The 26,350-nt window shown below is 42.5% G+C and overlaps 2 protein-coding genes across 2 annotated transcripts in view; both read left to right on the forward strand.

The window, feature by feature from the left end:
- LOC140588753 (protein NLRC3-like) overlaps positions 1-5,033 on the forward strand; it is a 139,809-nt gene extending 134,776 nt beyond the window's left edge. Inside the window, exon 14 of the mRNA XM_072710729.1 lies at positions 4,479-5,033. Within this exon, the coding sequence (XP_072566830.1) occupies positions 4,479-5,011 (533 nt within the window). The 3' untranslated portion in view covers positions 5,012-5,033. The remainder of the gene's footprint in view (positions 1-4,478) is intronic.
- LOC140588991 (NLR family CARD domain-containing protein 3-like) overlaps positions 1-26,350 on the forward strand; it is a 165,043-nt gene that overhangs the window by 135,799 nt on the left and 2,894 nt on the right. Inside the window, exons 3-8 of the mRNA XM_072711656.1 lie at positions 19,509-19,622; positions 22,614-22,654; positions 22,816-24,535; positions 25,481-25,654; positions 25,794-25,967; positions 26,078-26,124. Of these exons, the coding sequence (XP_072567757.1) occupies positions 19,509-19,622; positions 22,614-22,654; positions 22,816-24,535; positions 25,481-25,654; positions 25,794-25,967; positions 26,078-26,124 (2,270 nt within the window). The remainder of the gene's footprint in view (positions 1-19,508; positions 19,623-22,613; positions 22,655-22,815; positions 24,536-25,480; positions 25,655-25,793; positions 25,968-26,077; positions 26,125-26,350) is intronic.

The following is a 26,350-nucleotide window of genomic DNA, read 5'->3' on the forward strand; positions in this document are numbered from 1 at the left end:
TGTATATTCAGTGAGTTTAATGATTAATTTATTGAGAAGCGGCGAGAGAGTGACTAAAAAAACGGATGCTGAAAAAAAGTGAAGAATTTGATTAATAGAAGCAAAAATACAAAGAAAAGTGAAGAATTGAAATCAAACTCCAGGGGGAACCCTGCGGCTGAAATATATCTGGACATATTCTGAATGCAAAACAAAAACATTTAGATGTGTACTACTGATTAGAAATGATCTTCCCTTCCCCTGCCCTGTAGGAAAAACAAAACTATTTTTTTTTTTCCCCAAACATCTTTTATTACGTTTTATCACCATCATGACTTCAACTCAGTAACAAGAACTCAGTAACACAAAGTCAATTATAAAACTGATGGTGTACTCCTCAAGATGGTGTACCTGTGTGTTTCAGACATCCATCTATTCGAAGTGTAAATATGAATCTCCTTTCGCGCTTTAAACAGCAAAGTACAACTGAACCAAGTACATCACACTATTTTATTCATTCATTCATGCTTCTTCATCCACCCCAACGTTCCAATAATTCCTGCTGCCCCACTAAACACTGCAAGGATTTATTTGCTCTAAATGACCTAGGCCTATGTAAACGATTTTGAAAAGTTTAATCGATTCACACTTTATGTCATCGCTGCCTAAGATATATAAAGTTCTGTCATATCACCCAGCCCTAACATGCAGTAATGTTTTAAACACATTTCACTAGCTAGTTGATAGATTAAAAAAAAAACTATCAAAACTGATTGGCTAACAGGCAACTAACGCTATTTTCCTCCTACACATGTCGGTGCTTTTTTATTCTTTCATGTTTACTGAAGGCAAATCTGAATGATGCACCATTTTAACTTTAATCAACACGGAATTGATCAGGATGACACCCTTACCTTAATGCAGAAAACTGAGAAAAGTCGCTGATCCAATGCTGACTCTGCTGCAGGCAGCTCACGTGCATGAGTGTTAAGGTTGGGGGAGGGGTGTGTCTGAACCAAATCAGCACCCAGATAAAGAGGTTGATTGGCACAAAGTATTTTATGTATTTTGAAAATACAAAATACTCATCTTAAATGTATTTAAATACAAATTACGTTAGATTTTTCCCAAAGGCTTTACAATACAAAATACAAAATAGTATTTTATATTTCAAATACGTATTTTAAATACATTTATCTAAAATACTGCCCATCCCTGACTGTATATATATATATATAGTGAAAAAAATTGGTATTAATTATATTGAATGTTCTTGAGTAATCGATAAAATCAATTTCTGTGTATGTACAAGACATCAATCTGTAATAGTGCAAAATATGTCCAGTTGATATGTCTAGTATGGTCATCTGGCAATAGCCTGTAGGTCTGTGTGGTCAGACACTGTGCAATAAACAGAATTTTTAGGAACATGGCAAATGTTCACATTGCAGCATGGAAGCAGGCTCACTGTTACAACGCTGACCGGGGAAGCAGAGGCGAGGAGACCTAGGATCAGGGGAATGCGGGGTTTAATAAGCAAAAGGAACACAGACGAGCGGTAAAGCAGAATTACAATATAATGACCGGACTGGAGAAAGAAACGGAAACGCGGACTAAATACAATGGAGTAATGACAAATTTGACAACAATAAGGAACAGCTGGTAAACACGGGGAATCCACGCAGGGTTAACGAGGGGGCGTGGCACACGGAAAGAGTGGACGATCGAGGCATGACACTCACTGGAGTGCTTTGTCACAGATAACTTAATTTTCTTTAACAAAGTGCCTAACCGCACATTAAATAAAGTCACACAACAAAGGCGCACAACAGTGTTTAGATGTTGTGCTATCCGTTGACTGAAATTTAAACGTTTTCTTCAGAGACAGGGTGGTAACGCCGAAAACACGAGCTAAACGCAGCAAACGAAAGGCTACCGGAAATTAGCTGGCTGAACTTTTACCGGAACTACGTCACACCGCTCTGTGCATAATGGTGCGTTCGTTTTTCTCTCGGAACTCGGAAATTCCGAGTTGAGTGACATCACGTCCGACAATCTCCCGTTCGAGCTACCCACATCTCGGAACAAACATGGCTGCCTCCATGAACACGTTGCTGTGTATTGTTGCTTTATATTTTAGCAGATTTGGAGTTTTACAAATGAAGAAAATGGAGAAATTTAGATTTTTCCGAGAGACAAACAAGAAACACAAACTAGTCAAACCACATTAAAAGCTTTATAAAATATTTTAGTACATTCATAGCGATATTCTTTTTTCGAACAGTAAATAAAAAACAAACCAAGTCGCCATGTTGAAATTACGTCACAAGGGCAACTCGGGCAACAAAATCTAATCCGACTTCAACGTCATAAAAGGGGCGTGTTTCCGGCGGGAAGTGATGTTTTTCGTGACGTATCGTGACGTTTTCATCCGAGTTCCGACTTGGAGAGAAATAATCGAACGCACCATATAGCCTATTCTTTCGCGCGAAAGGGAAACACTGACGTCACATACGGGGCACGAGGCTACATTGCGCATGTCATGAACCGTCGAACCGTGCGACGCATGCATGCTCCGAACCGAGACAAGCGAACCGAACGGTTCGGTTTTTTTTCATGAACCGTGCCATCCCTAGTCTTTACAGTTGAAACACATTCTTTTGTGAATTAAAATTGCTACACCTCTTTGTTTTGAATTATAACTAGCTAAGTATATGTGTGGAAATTCTGGTGAATTTAATGTACACTGTCCTGTTTTGGCTAAGTGAGTTTCCTGCAGTAGGACAATGTCTGCCTGTAATGTTGTTAGATATTCTAAGATTTTATGTCTCTTAGCAAATGAGCCAATACCACACACGTTCCAAGTGACAAAGCGTAATGAGTTCATGCTGTCTTAACTTAGACCCCCTGAGTTAAAATGCACGGGTGTGTGTATACAGTATGTGAATGACTGTGTGTGTATGAGTGTGAATGTGTCAGGATGCATGTGTGTGCAAATGTCAATGTGTGAATGTCTCCATGTGTGCTATTAAGGTGAGGAGATCTGTCTGAGCTTGAGTGGACATGTGTATATGTGAGTGTACAGTATGAATCCATACATGTGTGATGTTAAGATGAGGGGGTGCGTATATGTTTGAGTGGGCATCTATGCATGCAAGTGTGTGACTACATACGTGTATGTGAGGGTGTATAGTATCTGGTAGACTGCTTCCAGATAAAACATTTTTGAGCGTCAATATTGATATGCTGACAATGATGGCCATAACAACAACAACAACAACAACAACTGCGACTGTGGTGAGACATTAAACAAGGGGGTTGAGGAACAGTAAGGGATATAAAGTGACCCAGCCTTAATAGTCCTTAGACAAAGCCGTCTAGTGTGCGGCGTGCCCTAAAAACCTGTATTAACTGCCAAACTTTAAAGTTAGTTTGTTATATGCGTGTTACCTTAGTCGGAAGTGGTTTCAGTAGAGCCAAGCAGTGGTGTTCTGGTCGCGAAATAGTTGTCCATTAACATACAGTCTGTCTACTGCGATGACAGCTCGGGCTCCCTCCGCAATGAATTTTTTCCTGAGCTGGAACAGGATTCTGCTACGATCCAGGATTTCTTTGGGAAATTGGTCGTTGACGCTGAAGTCCGTTCCTCTGAGCTCCCTGCCTCGGCTTTTCACCAGCTCCTTTTGTTTGAAATGTTCAAACTTGGCCACAATAGGTCTTGGACGCTGAGCTTCTTTCCTCACCCCTCCTATGCGGTGGACCCGATGAAACGTGATGTTGTTGACGGTGTCCTGAGGAAGTTTAAGTTCTTGTTGCATGAAGTTTCTGATGGTAGCTTCTGCGTCTTCCTCTGCGCGCTCCGGAATTCCGGCGAACACTAAATTGTCCCGCATACTTCTTGCTTGAATATTAAGCAGGGACTCTTTCATGCGCTTATTTTCTGTGGAGAGTTTCGCCATACCTTCCGTGAGGGATTTTACGGAGTCTCTGAGAATCTTGTTTTCAGATGCGAGCGATTCAACCTGTTGTTGACTGTACTCCAGAGATTCCCGTAGTGCTTGAAATTCCTTGTGTAGGATTTCTACAAGTGCCAGTCGGGCGTCAAAACGGGAAAGTTTGTTATTAATGGAATCTAGGATATCTCCGTATTCCTTATCCGAGGATGAAGGGCTGCTTGAGGGGCTGTTTGAAGTACAGTCCGAGCGGGTTCTCTTCGTGGACGGAGTCGCTTGGTTCTTCTTCATGATGAGTCGCTCGTAACACTCGTCCACGTAATCCTGTAAATCTTCCAAGGTTTCTTTGTCCAGGATGTAATGAGTGAACTTATGTATCCGATAAAGTACTATAGATACTATTATTAATATTTTGGCTTGGTTAAGTTGGCTATCGAAGTAAGTTTTGTTTGTTTTTTAGTAGGACGCTGCCATGTTGGATTACGCACAGCTCTCGCAAGATCTCACAGCATTACCGCCCCTAATCGCTCTTCCTCTTGCCTACAGACTACTGCCAGCTGACGCTGGACCCCAACACAGCAAACAGAGACCTGTATCTGTCAGAGGGGAACAGGAAGGTGACATGTGGGGCAGAGCAGCCATATCCTGATCATCCAGAGAGATTTGACTGCTGGTACCAAGTTCTGTGCAGAGAGAGTCTGACTGGTCGCTGTTACTGGGAGGCTGAGTGGAGTGAAGATGGAACCCGGATAGGAGTGACTTATAAAGGAATAAGGAGGAAAGGACGGAGTACTGACTGTCGGCTTGGAGCCAATGACAAATCATGGAGTCTGATCTGCTCTCCTGGCAGTTACTCTGTCCAGCACAATAATAAACAGACTGACATACCCATAAAGCCCTCAGGCTCCCGCAGAGTAGGACTGTATCTGGACTGGGCGGCTGGTACTCTGTCCTTCTACAGAGTCTCCTCTGATGGACTGACCCTCCTGTACAGCTTCACCTCCTCATTCACTGAACCCCTCTGTCCAGGGTTTTGGGTTTATTACAACTCCTCCGTGTTCCTGTGCATGCTGGGATAGCTCACTGTGTGCTGGAGGAATCATTTTTACCTTATCAGAGTGTCACATGTCGCTGCTTCTCCATGGCAAAAAGGTAAAATCTCTGCTTTTTAACCAGTATAACCCAAATGTGGGGGGGCTTTTCCCCTCCCCTGTATATTTACATTTTTTATATTTCTGTCTCTATCGTATTTGCTACCTGTACACTGACAATAAAGGCTTCATAGTGTAACGGAGTTGGGCTGTAGGGGGCTGTGGCACCCATAATGCACTGCTCCCACCGAGGGGGAGAATCTGTTTACCTGTTATTCCTGTTGTTGTTGTTTGTGTTGTTTGGGAGGGAGTTGTTAGTATTTGTTAATGTAATTGGGTTCTTATGTGTTTGGAAATGTGTTTGGGTGGTTTTTTTGTAAATGTGCACAGGCTACTGTGGAGGAGATCCTCGGTAGTCCTGTGTACCTGGGCAGGGTTTTTGTGTGTGTAGTTAGAGAGTGAGTGAGCTTATGGCAGAGTTATCCCTTGCTTGCCTTGGCTGTGTTTTTACTCTGTTCTTTACTGAAGAAATAAAGCTCGGAGGCTTCTCTCCTGTTTGAGCAAAGTTCTTCGCGTTGTCTCCATTTCTCCCTTGTGGCGAAAAACCCAGAAAACGCTACAATATTGTATCCTATTAATGTCCTGGTTCAGCTCTGCTCAAAGCCTGAGGTAACTGGGTATAATACAATTAAATAAATTCACTTTACTGTAATTGAACATAACTAACAGCATTAGATTAAATCAGCATATATAATAACCATGTAAAAGGAGACGGGAGAACAGCGAAAGCAAAAACAAAGTTAAAAACAAAAGTCATAAATCACATCAGTAACATACATTAGATTAAATTATCAAAATACAACAAGCAACAATAAAAAATTCCTAACTAAACCTGTGAACTGCTACTCCTGACAACCGACAAGCTAATTAGCAAACAGCGTCTCTCTCACCACGTTAAAACTCGGGAAAAGACTCATTAAAAGCCGAAGTAAGTCCTTACTACGTAAGTAAATAATTACACAAGTAATTAAAAACAAAGTGTAACACATTTTAATTTGTCATTAAATATACGGTTTAACTTCAAACGGCTGAACCTCACGTCCGCCCCCTACTGCCGTCCTGAGGTAACTGCGGGTTTCCCGTCGGTCGCAGCACGCGAGACGCTGCGGTCCCTCAGTTAATAATTTAGGAATAAGATTATCAATTCATACATTATTAAAATGTATTAATTAATTACATTTTAATAAATTATTATCTAATGATGATTATCAACTAATTGTTATGCTAATTGTTGTCCTTCAAACTCAATTACGGAATCCCCGTGAGTCAAAAAGGTCAGATGACAAAGATCAGATAAGGGCCAACAGAGGAATGTAAAAAGGGGGGGTTGTTAAGCAAAGAAAGAAAAAACCTCTGATAGTTAGGAGACCCACTGAGATACCTGGTTACATTATTTAACTTTCACGATTCCTCTGGGAAACCATGAGAGCATGTATGCAGGGGTAGCTATACATATATATTTATCCATATTTATATAATGGTTCGAGTGAGAAGGTAAAATAGGTGATACTCTGTGAAACACGGTTATAAGGGTGGCAGACAAAACACTAAGACTGTCTAAGGACACAAACAAACATAACCTATATGGATACTGAGACTAGCAACAATAAGTAAACACATATACAGGGTATATACAGGCCAAACTTAAAAGGGAACTTTCTTCAGGGTGTTGGGTGAGTCTGTGGTTTGTAAGGCAGGATGGAAAGGGGGGGGGGTGCGTTGCGTACCAAGTTGAGGGATCCCTTGGGTGGGCATCACACCACTAAATTGCCGGTCGGGGGCGGGGGAAGGTCCCCTCGATAAATTCTGCTGGCTGGTAAATTTCCCTGCTTAGGATGGGGGCGTTTAAGTGATCATCAGTTATCATTTGGCACCCCCAGTGCTCCCCCCTCCCCCCCCCCACACACACACACACACCCCGCACATGCCCGCATTACAAAGTCATCAATCCATCATTAATTATTGATACAGGTATCTTCCATTTATGGTGAAAAGTTTGCGACCGATTTGTTCACAGTGAACGAGTCCCTTACAGCAGCTACACACTCACGTTCACGTCTCTGCACAGATTTGTTGTCTTCCTTCTTCTGTTTGTCCTCAGAAATGTAAAGCTGCTTCCCTCCTTGACTATGGCCAGTGAGAGCCAGTGAGGCATGTAAGGACCTGCTGTAAGTCAGCATGTGACTGGCTGGAAACTACACCTGCACTGTCAGAAAAAAAAGTACCAATCTGTACGGGCTGTTCCCTCAAGGGTCTGTCAATTGTATCCTAGCTGTAGGTAAAAGTGCCCTTTAGTCTATTTTAAGGTACAGAAATGGAGTCTGAGGGAGGGAAGTTTGCACCTTAAGGAACAAAACTGAACCAGGACTGTCCCTCTCTTTTGACAGTCTGGGACTATATATGCCTATAGTGAGCGGACCACCGACAGCCTTGGTCACTCCCTTGGGTCTCATTCTCATTCTGAATGAGCTGGTGAGTGAGTGGATGAGCATGAGCGTCTGTCATTCACCTACTGACTCAGCAACTCAGTCCACTCCTTCAGCATGAAGTGAATGGCAAATTTTCTCCAGTTTTAGACAAGATAAGACGTCTCAATCCTAAGATGGTGCCAGTGTGTGTGGCCGGCCGTCTTCCATGATTAGCTCATGTTGGTGTTTTTTTGTTTTTTGTTGCTTTTTGCTGGAAATGTTTGCTCCTTACTGGTATATGATCGCCAAGCTCTTTTCGATATTCACTTTTCTACAAAATGCCGGATTAAAAGCATTAACAGCAGACACGGTGACCTTCCTCTGTTTTACTAGGAGTACCCAATCATCTACACTGCATTCAGACTTCACTGCCTCGGAGAAGGAGGCGTAGATGTCGAGGGAGACGGAGTGGATCTGTGGTAAAACTGAAACTGAGATCTCGCCTGGCATTAAATCCGTGGTTTTTCACCTTTGACGATACCAAGAAACACGGACTGGCTGTTCACCGCCGTGTGGTCTGGTGTTCGCCAGAGTCACTCTACATGTGGCTGGTACCTGCTGTAATACATGAAAACGAGACCTTGGTTCCACGATTCTGCTCACCATACTTCTGGACAGGAGGAGTAAATCCCCATCAACTCCAGACCATAAGTCAGGCTCCAGAGACGGGAAACAATGTAGCCTCGACAAAAATGGCACTGGTCAATGCGAGATTGATAACAAATATGAATTTTATATTTAATAATGTTTTTTCAGTCAAACAGCCTGGATGTATTATTTCACACCGAAACCTGGATGAACATGTGTGAATCAAGTGCCTTCTACGATCTTTTACCACCAGACTGCACTATTTTTAGCTCTCCGACATCTACTGGCTGAGGAGGAATAGCAGCTACGGTTTTTAAAGAGAACTTTTATTGTAAACAGTTATCAGCAGTTTTACAATTTTGAGGTGATTATGTTTAAACTGGGCCGCCTAAATCTAGTATTTATTGCTGTGATTCACCGGCCACCAAAATATATATAAGAAGGACTTTATTAGTGACTTTTCTAACTTTCTGACTTATTTTATGCCAAAATATGACCGGGTTTTGATTGTGGGTGATTTTAACATACATATTTGCTGCTAGCCTAAGCCGCTAGTTAAATTCTTCCTGAATCTTACTGAATCTTCTGACCTATAATAGGTCTGTAATAGATCCTACTGAAGATCATGGCCATACTTTAGACCTTGTACCATCATATCCTGTCTGTTTTTAATATGGCAGTTCATGAGGCTGATTTCTCTGATCATTCCACCATTCTGTTCGAAAGTTATCTTCCGTGTGATGCCCCTAAGTCTTGTGGGGGCTCCCAGTGTTTCCGACAGATGAAGCCTTCTACTGCTACAAAATTTTTAACTTTAATGATGCTGTTGGGCCGTGATCAGGGTTTATTCACTGTACCGATACGGAAGAGCTAACTTCACTTTTGTACTCCTGTCATGCCCTGATTGTTCCGATCCTCCAGTGTGCCACGCCCCCTCACTTACCTTGTGTGGAATCCTCTTGTTATCAGCTGTTTCTAGTTTTGTTGATTGTTGTTGTGTATTTCAGTGCGTTTCTGTGAATGTTTCCCCAGTCCGGTCATTGATGTTGCTTCTCTTTGTTTCGTGCTCCTGAGTGTATCGTACCCTGAATAATCCTCACGTTCCCCCAGCTCCCTGGACTCCTGATCCTGTTTCCCCGCTCCGTGCCTGCGATACTTGACAACTCCACTTGCCAGGATATTTTGGATGTCATTGACCCTCTTCTAGTCCTTCCTTCTAAGCCAAAATCGAAGCCGTGGCTGAATTATATTACTCAAGCTCCTAAACGAAATTATAGGAAGGCAGAGCGCAAGTGGTGGAAAGACAGGTTGCAAGTGTCTCTGTATATCATGAAAGAAAGCTGGTACTATTATCAAAGTACTTTTAAAGCTGAGAAGACTAAACACCTGACAAGCATTGTAAGGAAAAACCCAAACAACACTGGAGCTCTTTGTTCTGTTATTAACAATCTCATTATTGCCCCTGATCCCATGTGCCCTGAAGCTTCCTTATGTAACACCCCTGTCAGCGTATTAGGACACTTGACAGCAGGTGTATCCATGTCACATGTGAGGGGCTGAGTGTAAAAAGCAGGAGGAGTCACAGGAATAATTAGAAAAAAATAGGGTTTTTATTCCAACCCAAACTTAATTTAACAAATATTAAATTTAACAAATATTAAATGCTAAGCTCATAAAAGAGGACAAAGTAACAAAACTGAACTCAGGCAAAAATGTGAACAAACTGGCAGCACAAACAAACATAATTGACTGCCCCTCCTGGAAATGACACACAAGGGTATATATATATATATAATGGCTGATCAGACCAATAGAAGCAATGGGGGTAACTAAACACAATATAACACTAACTATAAGGCACGACACCGCAGTCCAGTTTGTTGATAAACTAAACATTAAAGAAGAAATCAAAATGACTAAACTTTAATTACAAATATCTAGTGAAATAACAAACGCTAGTTTAACTAAAGAAGAACACAAATTTCCCCCTCTCCAGCAGGAACTGGTGGTGCAGTCCAATTATCTTCAGGCATTTAACTGCTCTGAGTCCTGGCCGCCATCTTTTGTCGGGCTACTCCCAGGGATCACAGCAGGTAAATAAACCGGTAAAAGAAACAAGAATTAGTCACATCAATCACAGCAAGATATAAATGAATCGACAAAAATACATCAGTAAACTAAATGTGCGTGCTTACAAATAGAACAAATGCATTTAAACCAATTAAGTTATTGCAAATTAGTGTGTTAAAATAAAAGGATAAATGAAGGTGCGTGTGCGTTTACACACTTTACTTAAGTGTGGCCTGGTGTTTGGCCATCACACCCACCTTGTTTCAGACCACATCTTCAGTGTAATGTTAGCATGTTTTCTCAGGATGGCCCATCTTCTGAGTGGAGGCTGAAAACAAATTGTAAAGTTTTTGCAAAATCCCAAAGTAACTTGTGGCATCAATAGATCCCTTTGCAGCATCAGTCACAACCATATTCAGTGTATGAGCTCCACAGGAAACACAGAGAGCTCTAGGATTCAGTCCCAGGAGCCTGGCTTGGACACCCTTGTTTATTCCGCTCATGTTGGCCCCATTGTCATATATGACTGACCTCTGCAGTCCTCTAAGGGAATTTTCAGTTCTTTCAGCCTGTTTAAAATCATGGATGTGAAACGTTTCAATGTGGATTCATTAGCTTCCAAAAAACCCATTAAATACTCCTTAATATGGGGCTTCTTTTGTAATGACACAATCTGAATCTGATAGCTGTTCAGTGTGGCTAATATCTGAAGTGAAATCTAGAATTATGGAGAAAAACTTTCCGACTTCATATCATCAGCCATTGTTGAAGTGATCTTGCTACTCAACAAATCAATGAGTTAGTTTTGTAGATGGTGACCGAGATAGCTGGTGTGACTGCAAGTGCCTTTCTGGACACAGTTAATGTGCTCTTGCATTATGGGATCAAACCTTGCCATGAGTTCAACTTCTTTTAGAAAATTGCCATTTGATGGAGAAAACAATGTTTCTGTGTGTCCCTTTAGTGCTAAATTTCTGATTGCGAGAGACTGAATGATAGCAGTGAGACGAGTCAGCACCGCTCTCCATCTTTTCTCAGCCTGCAGAAGTGCCATCTCTTGCTTGTCAATTGTTTCACCTTTTTAAATCCCCACTACCAGTTCTTTCCATGCAGTTATGGTGTTCAGGACTATTGTCATGTCAGGTGAGAAGAGGACTGGCATGCTTCCAATCTGTCAGTCCAGAACTTGTTAAATTGATGTGTCTCTTAGAAAACAGCTTGCAGTAAATACAAAAAAGGCTGTTTTTCTCAGAATATACTAGCCAGCTTCTAGGCATCTTTTCACCGCTAACTAGTGTTTTCTTAAAATACTGGTGGTGGCAACTTCTTCCATCACCCTCATTTCTAGGGAAAACAGTCAGGTGCTGCCTTATTTGGTCCTTTGCAAACCAGCTGTATTCGAATGCTGTCAGTGATATCTGAAGGCCAGCTTGCAGGGTCCATAGGCAGGGGCTCATCCTCAGGCGGTTCAGCTCCAGGCATCAGCATACATTTGCATTAGTATACACAAGTTATTTGGAATACACAGCATTCATGGTGGCGGAACAGTCTTTGCAAAATACTATTCAACACACACACACACTCAGGCTACACACAATCACACCTGAAGTGGCCGCAATCGGGTCTTCGTCCTCGGGATCAGACATTTGGGGAGACACATACAGTATGTGGCTGAGGAGTTGGACGGCTCCTCATCTTGGGCAGAAGGGGCCCCAAAATATTTCAGAAGTGCCCCTGAATAGAAACCCAATATAAAACTCTGATACATGCATGCATCATTTTCATAATTAAAACATATAATTTTCCACAATTTATCAAATATTCAGAATTATATGTATAACAAGCATTTTATTGAATAGGCTATCACAACATCAGCGTTTGGAAGTGATGCGTTACTCTAATTACAGTAAGATAACTTCCCTAAATAATGCAGCCTAATAGTGTAAGGGATTTTTTATTTTTGATAAATCAGCTAGACAACAGAATACTATCATCCGGTTTTAGCGTAGCATAGTATGCAAACGGCTAATAAACAGCAATTATAATTCGTCATACATTGAGAATAGGAGACAAATCAACAATACACTTCTTCCAATTAATGGCTGATTAATATTATGCTGAACACGGCCAAAAAGATTCAATAAACCACATCAGTGTCTACTGTCTGTCTACTGTTTACGATCATAGCCAAATGGCTAACAAACGTAAACAGGAGTTTTCCCTTCCCCTACTAATCAATGTTACATTGTTTCAGGATACATGTCATGCATAATACCTTCCATTATCCAATCACACATCTGCTTACCTTTATCTTTTGCTCGTTTCTCTTCCTCTTCTTTTCTCTTTTTTATAAACTCAACGCCTGATGGCTTTGACCTTTTCTTGTCCATCTTCCATCGGTGTTAATTTTGCACTCCAGTATCAACACCCATCCCCCAACCCGAGAATCACCACAACATAAACTAATAGCTCTATGTCAGGCAATGTGAGGGAGAAGGGGAGGGATGTTTTATTTTTTTCTCTTTGATTGGGATGTGTTATTTATATTGAATCGCGTGTGCTTTTGATTTTGATGCGGTTTGTGTGAAATTTGTGATTTACACGTGTGAGTATTTAAATGATTTATTGGTTAAAGTATATGGGGACGTGTGCGAGAGACGGTGAGGGCGGAACGGAAAGACGGAGCGAGTCGAACTCTGGACAGACGATCGGTAGCGGGACCTGCTATGATTTAAGTGCCCGGTGATCCTGTGTTTAAAGGAACGTTTGTATTCCTGGTGGGTGTGGACGAGTATTAGCGGTGGCTGGTCTGGCTATTCATTGCCCTGTTCCCTTTTCCGTGCTGGTTTCTCTTTGAAGTGCCTGACGAGCGGAGGAGTCGTCGGATTGGTCGGCTCTGAATTAAGAAGATTGGAGCTGTGGCAGTGACGATCGACGGATTGTGGACTTCCTTCTAATTACCCTGTTGGATACATTTTATGTTTGATCATGGGCCCATGTAAATAACTTTTTTTTTTTTTGTGGGTTTGTGAGCTTGGAATATATGATTTCTGGGTCTTATCTCTGTAATATAATAAATTGGTTACCATTTTAATATTCTGTGGTTTGGGGTTTTAGCACCTGCTTAGTTCAGTTAGTCCCCCTGACATCTACACCCAGAGGCGCATCTTGTCAGCAGGCAGGGCAGGCAGCTGCTTGGGGCCCCCAAGCCACTAGATGGCGATCATTTATTAAAATGATGACAAAAACTGGTTAGAGGGGGGGCCCCCAGTGAATTTTTGCTTGAGGCCCCAACAGACCCTAGGATCGCCTCTGTCTACACCTTAGTGCGCAGATTCGGTTTGTATTGGGTTGTTTTCTGACATAATGACATAATGGGCTTGGATTGACAATATTATGAATGAAATGTGCTTTATTTGGATGCACCCCACCCCCTCCCCTTTCGACAGGTTGTGTGTGAGACTTCAGCAAAGAAGCAGCTAGCAGGCGCACCGAGGGACCTCGCGCTCACTTCCCGCATATATGTGTGTGATAGAATTTAGGAAACACATTGGTGCAAATTCTATATCATAATGTCTGGTGCTTTTGTGCTTGTTTTTATTTTGTTATATTTTGTGAGCTGGTTATTAGATGCCGCTCCAGCCAGCCAGACAATCCCCCGCCGCCCCGCCCCTCTCCACCCTGTACGGCAAGCAGCAGGCGCAGCTCGCAAATGGAGGGCGCCCTTACTCCCCGCAAATGGGCAATAGAAAACAGATCGGTGCCCATGCAATCCCAAAAATGCACTGGCATGATGTCGGGACAGCATGGGCGGGCAGAAAAAAAAATAAAAAATTGCCGATGCCCATGATCCACGCTGCCGCCCTGGGCAATGGCCCGTGTCACCCATATTGAAAACCGCCACTGATTGCACTCACCTACCCGTTTGTACTGCCTCTAGTCTCCCCTACTTTTGCTAATTGCACATTTAATTTGCCCGTGATGCCTTCCCTGTACGCCCTTCTGTCTGTGATACCGTCCCTGTATGCCCTTCTGTCTGTGATACCGTCCCTGTATGCCCTCCTGCCTGTCATGCCTTCCTTGTACGCACTTCTGTCTGTGATGCCTTCCCTGTATTCCCTGCAGCTGTACCACTGTTCTTCCTGGCATCTGAAGCAGCTTCACCACTTGTGTGTCATCACCTCTCTGCCCCCTGCTTTGTGTCTCAAATGTTAAGACTGGGAAAATGTGAACTGGGACTTTGACCCTCCTTGCCATCCCCTGGAGGATGGGCTCCCCCTCTGAGTCTGGTTAGGGTTAGGGCTTCCTCTGCCGCCCCCTGGAGGATGGGCTCCCCCTTTGAGTCTGGTTAGGGTTAGGGCTTCCTCTGCCGCCCCCTGGAGGATGGGCTCCCCCTTTGAGTCTGGTTAGGGTTAGGGCTTCCTCTGCCGCCCCCTGGAGGATGGGCTCCCCCTCCGAGTCTGGTTAGGGTTAGGGCTTCCTCTGCCGCCCCCTGGAGGATGGGCTCCCCCTCCGAGTCTGGTTAGGGTTAGGGCTTCCTCTGCCGCCCCCTGGAGGATGGGCTCCCCCTCCGAGTCTGGTTAGGGTTAGGGCTTCCTCTGCCGCCCCCTGGAGGATGGGCTCCCCCTCTGAGTCTGGTTAGGGTTAGGGCTTCCTCTGCCGCCCCCTGGAGGATGGGCTCCCCCTCTGAGTCTGGTTAGGGTTAGGTCTTCCTCTGCCGCCCCCTGGAGGATGGGCTCCCCCTCTGAGTCTGGTTAGGGTTAGGTCTTCCTCTGCCGCCCCCTGGAGGATGGGCTCCCCCTCTGAGTCTGGTTAGGGTTAGGGCTTCCTCTGCCGCCCCCTGGAGGATGGGCTCCCCCTCTGAGTCTGGTTAGGGTTAGGGCTTCCTCTGCCGCCCCCTGGAGGATGGGCTCCCCCTCTGAGTCTGGTTAGGGTTAGGGCTTCCTCTGCCGCCCCCTGGAGGATGGGCTCCCCCTCTGAGTCTGGTTAGGGTTAGGGCTTCCTCTGCCGCCCCCTGGAGGATGGGCTCCCCCTCTGAGTCTGGTTAGGGTTAGGGCTTCCTCTGCCGCCCCCTGGAGGATGGGCTCCCCCTCTGAGTCTGGTTAGGGTTAGGTCTTCCTCTGCCGCCCCCTGGAGGATGGGCTCCCCCTCTGAGTCTGGTTAGGGTTAGGTCTTCCTCTGCCGCCCCCTGGAGGATGGGCTCCCCCTCTGAGTCTGGTTAGGGTTAGGGCTTCCTCTGCCGCCCCCTGGAGGATGGGCTCCCCCTCTGAGTCTGGTTAGGGTTAGGGCTTCCTCTGCCGCCCCCTGGAGGATGGGCTCCCCCTCTGAGTCTGGTTAGGGTTAGGGCTTCCTCTGCCGCCCCCTGGAGGATGGGCTCCCCCTCTGAGTCTGGTTAGGGTTAGGGCTTCCTCTGCCGCCCCCTGGAGGATGGGCTCCCCCTCTGAGTCTGGTTAGGGTTAGGGCTTCCTCTGCCGCCCCCTGGAGGATGGGCTCCCCCTCTGAGTCTGGTTAGGGTTAGGGCTTCCTCTGCCGCCCCCTGGAGGATGGGCTCCCCCTCTGAGTCTGGTTAGGGTTAGGGCTTCCTCTGCCGCCCCCTGGAGGATGGGCTCCCCCTCTGAGTCTGGTTAGGGTTAGGGCTTCCTCTGCTGCCCCCTGGAGGATGGGCTCCCCCTCTGAGTCTGGTTAGGGTTAGGGCTTCCTCTGCTGCCCCCTGGAGGATGGGCTCCCCCTCTGAGTCTGGTTAGGGTTAGGGCTTCCTCTGCTGCCCCCTGGAGGATGGGCTCCCCCTCTGAGTCTGGTTCCTCCCAGGGTTTCTTCCTTCTAGGGAGTTTTTCCTTGCCACTGTCACCTCTGGCTTGCACACTGGGGGCTTTGGGTGGGGATGCTGTAAAGCGTTTTGAGACAATGTAATGTTGTGAGAATGTGCTATTTCAAATAAACTTAATTGAACTGAATATTCAAAAAAGGACCGTGAATGACCTGAAGATTTCTCAACCCACATTGTGCCGCAAAGTGTTCATTCCCAGTCAAAATGCCACATTCACTGATTATGCTTGAACACATTACACATTTGTGGTAGTCGGTACAAGCAACAATTAAACGATCAGATGACTTGAGGTGAAACCACTGCCTACACATGACACAAGATGTACTCTGTACTGTGGATCAGCCTTACTGTCACACCCCGTATATCAATATTTAAAGCCTTCTGAGCTGCACAAACCTGTAAAACAGGGGCAAAGTTTGAAAGTGCAGCCATCTGATAAATAAATGTGGGCAAACACAGAACAGAGTCCAACACTTTAGCTTGACGTATGTAGCCTGTGATGGGCCCTCAATAGCTTCCCCACTGAGCCAGGTAACACTACAATTTTATTAATGAAAAAAAATGGGCAGTGACTTTGTTGCTTTATTGTATATAAATGTACTGTATGTAATTTTGTTTTTGCGAAGCTTTCTTATATATGTTGTAGTGTTGTAATCAGTTGATAAGTACAAAAACATTACAAAAGTATTTATTTGCAAAATATATTATAAAGGCTGTGACGGTGGTCTGCTAATTAAACAGATATATTTAATATAGCCTTTAATTTGACTGTTGAGAGATGTTCCTTGAGAGTAGCTGCTGGATTAATGTTAAAAATATAACTTTGACAATTGTTGTAATATTCCTGTATATGTGTGTGTGTGTATTTGTGTGTATTTATACATAAATATGACTATTAGGAATGTCACTAATGAAATATTAATCTGAAGTGGCTGCAAGGAAAAAGTGAAAATCTTTCTGACCAGATATGTCGGGGAGAAATTTGGTGATTATTGGTCGCTGTTTTGGTACATTAAACCACATTAAGCTTTTTCACGTTAAGCATTTCAGAATGTCGATCCCTGTTATTGATTTAAGTGTCACTGCAGAACTGCGTTTTATATGTACAAGTTTAACGCAAAATATGCGTCATGACAGAATTAGGTGGCGGCGGGAGCATGTCCCCTTTCTCTTATTGTTACTTGTTATTAAGTCGCATGGATAATATCCATAAAAATCCTACGCCGGGCCACTCAGTCCGTGTTCATTTCTGCTTAGACCGCTTCTGCATTTGATACACAGCATTTACTGTTTGTACATGAAAGTGAAAGTATTTTAATGCCAGACTCTCCATTTTGTCAACACGGATAAGATTCTGTATTGCAAGGTAAGATTTTATTCAACAGATAAAATAATAAAATAATTATAATAAAATAACTTATATTTGAGAGCATATTACATATATTTGAGCGGATGCTATATACTGTTTCTCAAACCAGTCCTGGGAGACCCCAGACATACATGTGTGTGTGTTTTATATATATATATATATATATATATATATATATATATATATATATATATATATATATATATATATATATATATATATATTAGGGCTGTCAAAATTAACGGGTTAACGCGGATTAATCCATCATGATTAATCTGATTAAAATTTTTAACACAATTAACCCATCTGCAGCGCAGAATGACTCAAAATCCCTGAAATGTCTCTGTCAACCCATTTCGGCCAGTTTTGGTGCGTTCCATTTGCCCTCGGAACTCGTATTCCGAGTCAGATTCCGGAGTTTTGAAGCCGGAAGTGACAACATGCGCGCTCCCGTTTCTCGGAGATCCGAGAAATATCTCGGAGCAGCACAGAGGATCCTGAGATCAGAGTCCAAGATGACTGCGCCCTTTATCAACAGAAGGGAAGGTTGTAGTTTTATACTGTTTAAGCACTACTTCTCATTTGTGGCTCATTAAATCGGTCGCACACACTATACCGTCCAACTTATCTGTGGAGGTGTTGCTATGGAGTTTTATATGTAAAGTACCGCGCATAATGTGTTATGAACTGATATTGCTAACAATGGCAATTAACCTGGCTAGAAATCAGATTTCATGATTAGTCGGATTATTTGTCGGATTTACGGTAGTTCGTGCTAATTGTAAGTGAACGAAGATAAAGACCATTTAAACTGAGGTACCTTAAATCCGACAAGTTAGTTGTCTGGCTATGCAAAATATCCTGCTTTTTGATATGGGTCCATGGTATTGCACTTCTGTGGCAGATGGAATACATCCAACTCGTGTTCAAGGTGTTCAATAAACATGTTAAGTGTATATATATTCCCTTTTTTCTTGAGTCTGTTAGCTCATCCAAAATGAAATGCGATTAATATAGATTAAAAATTAATGATACTTAATCGTGATTAATCGAAATTAATCCACAGCATCCCTGTGATTAATCTGATTAAAAATTTTAATCGTTTGACAGCACTAATATATATATATATATATATATATATATATATATATATATGTGTGTGTGTGTATATATATGTATATATATATATATATATATATAGGTGTGTTTTTATATCTATACATATATATATATATGTGTGTGTGTGTGTGTGTGTGTGTATATATATATATATGTATATATATATATATATATGTATAGATATAAAAACACACCTATACTGTATATAGCGGCCGCACCCGTTACATGAAGTAGCTACTAGATATTATGCATGTATGTCACTATTTACCCTTCGTGTTCATAGAGGCCCCAGCATCAGTCATCTGGTCTAGATCAGCACAAAAATGGGGGGAGCTGCTTCTGAAATTACCCCCCCTGTGGAGTGTAAAACAAAGAGAACTACTGAGAGGTAAGACAGAACCTGTGTGTTTGTACTGCTTTACACACGGTCATAAAAAATAAACAATCCAGCATTCTTGAAAGAGATAGTAATCTGTCTTAACTTAATACACTTCCTCAAGACTTAACTGATTCAGGTCTGTGGGGTAGATGATTTATGTTTATTATTTATTAAAGTTGTGACATTTAATTTACATTCAATTGTATTCCCTGGACACCGTCCTCTGCTGCCACCTAGCGCTGATTCTTCGATTTTTCACATCTTTGGGGCGCAACATGATTTTCTGAATATGCGCTAAATTTATTGTGGGGAACCACACTTAAGGCTAAATTTATGTAATATCAAGCAACAACAGGCAAGTCAAGTAATGGAGGCTGTAACAATGATACTAAACCTTTCATACTGGGATCTTCATTTTAGGTGAGACACTATATTTCACATTACAGCTAACTGTAAACAAGCATGTTTGCATCAAGAGCTTCACAGCATAACAAAGTACATGAAGACAGAGCAGAAGGTTAAACAGCTGAAGATTTAATGTGACCCTGTCCACAGTATGTGGGTTATATTTATATAATGAGGATCTTTCCTCTCACTGTCCACAGTGTCCTGATGGAGAGAGCAGGCTCACCTGTACCCAGCTGTGTTTCCATGAAGAGTGACAGGTCAATGGACCCACCAATCTTATTCAGAGAGGGACGATTTCCTACAGATCAAAGGTAAATATGCATTTAAACATTGTTTAAAACACTCAGACTCTCAGTCAAAAGACATACAGGCAAACACAAGCTACAAGGAAAAATAACATTCAAATTTCAAATTTTTTAAACTTGCAAATCCCATCATTTGTTAAAATGTAAACAGAAGTTTTGTCTTCTGTATAAATCACGTCTGAGGTAAAAGGATGATGATTACTGTAAAGACTGATTTCTTGCAAGCTGGAATTAGAAGGTCAATTGAAAAGTGCATTTTAAATGTCAATCCTCAGCATGCAGCTGGAAAAAAAGTTACTGCTCTATATTGATTAAGCATGACTGGACAATAGACTGGGATGGATGTTTCTGCTTTGATAATAAATAGATTCTCATGGGCTCATTAGCTCTGTTCAGACTGAGGATTCAGTTTGAACATGTTTAATGGAACAGTGCCTGTTACTAATTAGCTAGTTGTTATGGGATCGGGGGATGGTGCAGGCGAGGAAAGGATGACGATCCACAGTGCAGCTCCAAGATGACGGGTTTATTTATAACAAAACACAGAGCAGAACATAAGGGAACCACGAGGGGTCAAAAGGCCATAACAACAAAACACAGGGGAACACTAGTAAAGAGCAGCAACCCAAGGAGCAGAACTAAGGGGAAAATAACTACACAGGAATCCAATACACACAGGAACAAAGCACAGGATCAACAGCATGTGATACAATGACCAACTGAGGGAACTGACCACAGGCAGGCAGTAAAATACACAGATCATGGGGACTAACAAAAGGCAGGTGTGAGAACTCAAAACAATCAACCAATCAGAGCAGACACTGGAAACAGGACACAGGGGGAATTAACTAACAATTAACAAATAGAACTAAGGAGCTATGAACCTGGGACCAGGGAAAACACTTGTGAGAGAAAAATTGACTAGTGGGATATTTTGTAATCAGCATTTCATATGTACTTTATACAGCCTGTAACTTATGGGTCTGGCCACCTGCAAGCAGCCCCCACTCACTGTAGCCTTTTGTGATTTTCCTGCTCTGTCTGATAAACACGCTGTAAACTTGCATTTCTGTTCTCTAGCCTGCATTTCTGTTCAATCTAATGAGCACAAAGTTCAAGCACATATTGCTACACTAAGGTTAACTTTTAATTCTCTTAAGCTTACATTCTTGGCTGTCAGCTGCCTAACACTCAGGTACTTTTGCATTAGTTGCACAAAGATACAGTTTCAAAGCTGATTACAAAATATCCCTCTAGTCAGTTTTTCTCTCACACTGGACAAGATCCTACGGAGCTGCCAGAGGTCACACCAGAGCCTGGGCCTGCTGGGTACCTGAGGTGCAGCCCAGCAAGAGACAGGAAGCCCCTGAGTATTACAGGCAGTCTAGTGTTAACCCTGGAAACAAGGGACAGAACAAATCCCTTTGGGGTTAAGCCAGCTGCTTTTGGAGCCAAAGGAGAAACAGGAGTGCTGGTGGGGGGGGGGGGGATTTCATGCAAAATTTGTATATTGGTGTATTGTTATACATTTTATTGTAATCAAAATTATTATATAAATGGTTTTATGTGAACATTTGATCTATGTGGGGTTTTTTTTAGCTAAAAAAAAAATCGACATCAGTGTTGTCCCCCCCAAAAAAATTCCACCCCTGCATAGTTATGGTAATTAAGTTGAAATCTGTTTGAAATCATGTTAAACAGTTTACAAGAAGTAACCAGTGAATGTCATTGAGTGACTGGGAGCTACATGCCAAACCGTCTCTCCTGGCTGCTACCTGCTGTCTCTCTGTGCTGCCACTAGATGTCACTGCTTCTCTTATACTGTCATAAGCAAGCCGATGTCAGGAAGCCGCCCTAATGAAATAAGCTCAGAATGTGGATGGCAGTTACATCTATTTAAATAAAAATATAATGGTTGGATATTTGTGTTTTATTTACAGGGACCGAGTGAACAGATGTAATTCACATCCACAAAAAGGAGACTTATCATCCATCTTCAAGGTGTGCATTTATTACTGAAGTATATCTTCTTAAACTTTATCTAAATTGACATATATCTTCTACAGATATACAAAAAGTAGTTTATCCTGTCAACGAGATGATACTTACAACTAATGCTGCGTTCCATTTACCTCGGAGGTCGGAAGTCGGAGCTGGGAATGACATCAAACCCAAGTTAACCTCGTTCCAGTACAGCAAGTCAGAAAGCCATTTAGCAAAACCAGGGACCAGTTGCTAAAAAGCAGGATTTCTTGCTTAGCCAGATAACTTCTTGTATTTAATGTGCCCCAGTTTAAATGGCCTTCATCTTCATTCACTTACATTTAGCCCAGACTACTTTAAATCTGACAAGTTATCCGGCTAAGCAATAAATCCTGCCTTCTGAAACAGGCCCCAGTTCTAGTTAGGTTAATTCTTAGCCATTGTTAGTAATACCAGTTGATAACTAGACATTACGTGATGTTTTGCACATAAAAACACCACAGCAACACGTCGAAAGAAAGCGGTGTGTACAACTAATTTAATGAGCCACAAATAATACATAACTGCTAATAAACACTATAAAACTACAGCTTTAACTTCTGTTGATAAAGGGTGCAGCCATCTTGATTTCTGAGGTCGGGGTTGTGTAGATTCCACCGACTTCATGACTTGGACTTCAGGGCGCGTTCCAGTTGAAATCTCCCACTAGGAACTCTGAATTTCCAAGTTACAAGTTGAAATGGAATGCAGCATAATTCACAAATGAAGTTATAAAAAGATACGGTGCCAGGAGTGATAATAATTAAACTGTAACTGTTCATTTCAGTTACTGGAGGAAAAAGCTCAAACTTTTTTGAAGGATGAGATGATGAAATTCAAAAGGTACCTGGATCAGAATGACCCAGAATGCTCTGAGCCTCAGCTGGAGGAGGACAACAACCTGGACAGTGATGGGCAGATGGAGAAGACCTGTGGTAGAGAGGGAGCTCTGAAGATCACACTGTACATCCTGAGGACCATGGAGCAAAATGATCTGGCTGACAAGCTGGAGAAGAGTAAGAGCTGTACCTCATTTAGTGTGTGTTTGATTTACTGCAGAAAAAGAGTTTTATGAAAAAATGTGTATTACACTTCAGTTTATCATTTATTTAATTTGATTTAATTTGGCCTAAATGAGTAAAAAATGTTTTTTTGAAAAATACTCATTTTATTTCAGGGGATCTTTTGTCGCAGTTTCAGTGCACAATCAAATGTAATCTGAAGAAGAAATTTGAGTGTGTATTTGAAGGGAAAGCTAAGGAAGGACAGCCAACACTTCTCAAAGAGATTTACACAGAACTCTACATAACTGAAGGGGGAGCTGGAGGAGTCAATGATGAACATGAAGTGAGACAGATTGAAACAGCATCCAAGAAAAGGGTAACAGAAGATACTACAGTCAAGTACAATGATATATTTAAACCCTTACATGGGCGTGTGACACCTATCAGAACTGTACTCACAAAAGGGGTCGCAGGTATTGGGAAAACAATCTCTGTGCAGAAAGTTATTCTTGACTGGGCAGAAGGAAAAGCAAACCAGGACATTCACTTCATATTTGCTCTTCCTTTCCGGGACCTGAATTTGATTAAGGATGAATACAGTCTGACTGATCTGCTTCACCACTTTGTCCCAGAACTGAAATCGCTTGAATCCACTGAGCTGTATAGGTGCAAAGTTTTGTTGATCTTTGACGGTCTGGATGAATGTCGCCTTCCTCTAGATTTTCAGAACAATGAGAGCTGGTTTGATGTAACAAAGAAAACGTCACTGGATGTGCTGTTGACTAACCTCATCAAGGGGAATCTGCTTCCATCTGCTCTCCTCTGGATAACCTCCCGGCCAGCAGCAGCCAATCAGATACCTCCTGAGTGTGTCCACCAGGTGACAGAGATACGAGGGTTCAGTGATGCCCAGAAGGAGGAGTATTTCAGAAAGAGATTTAGTGATCAGAGTCTAGCCAGCAGGATTATCACACATGTGAAATCATCAAGGAGCCTCTTCATCATGTGCCACATACCTGTGTTCTGCTGGATTTCAGCCACTGTCCTTGAAAGGCTTTTTAGTGAGACTGACAAGGGAGAAATTCCAAGGACTCTGACTGAAATGTACACACACTTTCTGATCTTTCAGGTGAGTTTAAAAAATGACAAGAATATGAAAAACTATGAAACCAAGCTTAAGGAATACAGCAAGGAATTCCTTTTGAAACTTGGTAAACTGGCTTTTGACAACCTTGAGAAAGGCAATCTCATATTTTATGAGGAAAATCTGAGGAAGGATGGCATTGATGTCACTGAAGCTTCAGTCTACTCTGGAGTGTGCACAGAAGTGTTTAAGGAGGAATTTGGATTGTATCAGGAGAAGGTGTACTGCTTTGTGCATCTGAGCATCCAGGAGTATCTCGCTGCTTTATATGTGTTTCTGTCAAACTCATCAGCTGACCTGCTGAAGACTGCAGTGGATCAGGCATTAAAGAGCAAGAATGGACACTTGGACCTCTACCTCCGCTTCCTCCTTGGCCTCTCAACAGACTCCAGTAAGAATCTGTTACAAAGGCTACTGGGAGAGACAAGACCCAGCTCAAATAACATTAATGAAACGGCCCAGTACATCAAGAAGAAAATACAGGAGAATTTATCTGCAGAAAGGACCATCAACCTGTTCCACTGTCTGAATGAACTGGGTGACAGTTCTCTAATAGAGGAAGTACAAAGATACCTGAGTTCAGGAAGCCTTTCAGCAGCAGACCTCTCACCTGCTCAGTGGTCAGCTCTGGCCTTTGTGTTACTGATGTCAGATAAGGAGCTGGATGTGTTTGATCTGAAGAAATACATCAGATCAGATAAGGGTCTTCAGAGGCTGCTGCCTGTGATCAAGAAATCTAGGACAGCTCTGTAAGTGATTTTACATACGTCTGTTGCTAAAGAAGTACAGATGTTATTCATGCTACTGCTTTTATATCTTATCAGAACAATTAGGGTGTATTTATATGGATGCCCAGAAATTCTTTTTCATTCTGGATACTGCAGGATTTGTATATTTTTTAACATTCTTAGTGTGGCGTGTGGTTCAGTGGGTTTGGACTCTGTGTCTGTGGTCAGAAGGTTACTGGTTTAAATATCTGGCTGAGTGATGCTGGTTTTGGGCCCTTGAGCAAGGCCCTTACCCCCCAGCTTCAGGGCGCTGGATGCTGGCCAACCCTGAGCTCTGACCTGTATGTGTGTGTCAGAGAGAGCAAGATCAGAGAGGCGACAGCAGTATTTTACCAGGGGGATGAATAAAGTTTCACTATTTCATCCCGATCTGACAGGATTGATAACCGTCTGATCAGTGTTTTGGATATTTAACAGGTTCTCAGGTACAGCAAACAGAAAATAAGGATTTCAGTCATGATGTCAGCAATTCAAAAGTCATATAAAAATACATAATTAAAATAACTTAAGCTCTTCTTGACATTCAAACCCCCATAAACATGTACACTTACACACATCCGAGGCAGGAACTGAACCCAAAACCCTAGAACCTCTGGGTCGGCTGTAGTGCTGATCACTGAGCCCCAGTGCTGCTCAGAGCTTTATAAAAATACTTATGCATATATTACAGAGTCTCAGGGTAACTCACCCTGTAAGGTCATTAAAAAGCAGGTTCATCTCGGCCGGGGAGTATCAAGTAAAAACTATTTGTGTTTCTGACTAGGACAAGGAAACAACAAAATAACTGATATTTCAGCTATATGCTGCATGTCTTTTATTGTACTTAAAAATGTTTATTTTGATATTTTATTTGATATACCTGTGTGTGGTGTATGTATTTATATCTTAACACGTTTCCTTTTCCAGGCTGGACAGCTGTAGACTCACAGAGACATGCTGTGAAGTGTTGGCTTCAGCTCTCAGATCAAACTCCTCTCAGCTGAAAGAGCTGAACCTGAGTGACAATGACCTGCAGGATTCAGGGGTGAAGCTGCTCTCTGCTGGACTGGGGGATTCACACTGTACACTGGAGATACTGAGGTCAGTATTACTGGGTATTCCACACTGTAATGTGTAATTACTGAAATCTTTATTGAAGTCGTCACATTTACTTAAAAGTAATACTCATACTGGTGAGGTGTTTTTATTTATTGGAGAGATATTGTCTGTCTCTCTGCAGGCTGTCAGGCTGTAGAGTCACAGAAGAAGGCTGTTCTTCCCTGGCTTCAGCTCTGAAGTCAAACCCCTCTCACCTGAGAGAGCTGGACCTGAGCTACAATCACCCAGGAGATTCAGGAGTGAAGCTGCTCTCTGCTCTACTGGAGAATCCCAGCTGTAAACTGGAGAAACTGAAGTGAGTACAGAATGTGTGTCTGCTCCTCCTATAGACTCATGTATGTGGAGAAAGTACAACAATTAAATAAATGGATACAGCAGTACTATGTCATTCTGCTTCTGCTATAGTGTGGACCACAGTGGAGAGTGCAGGACCAGACCAGGGATCCAGAAATGTAAGTTTGTTTGCATGTTTTTATGCTTAATACCATTTATACTACTTTATGACAGCATTCACATAATTATTGTAATGTGTGTTTTTTTTTTTTCTTCTTTTCTTTTTTGGGTTTAAAAATATTTTCTTAAATAACAATGGGAGTCTGGGGACTTCTGTAGTAGTACTGCTTTGAGATTTGTTAGGATTGTCCTAAGACAGCACCCGTAATCTCCCCAAACTGGCTG

Source organism: Paramormyrops kingsleyae, chromosome 4 (assembly GCF_048594095.1).
Source record: "Paramormyrops kingsleyae isolate MSU_618 chromosome 4, PKINGS_0.4, whole genome shotgun sequence".
NCBI classification, from domain to species: domain Eukaryota; kingdom Metazoa; phylum Chordata; class Actinopteri; order Osteoglossiformes; family Mormyridae; genus Paramormyrops; species Paramormyrops kingsleyae.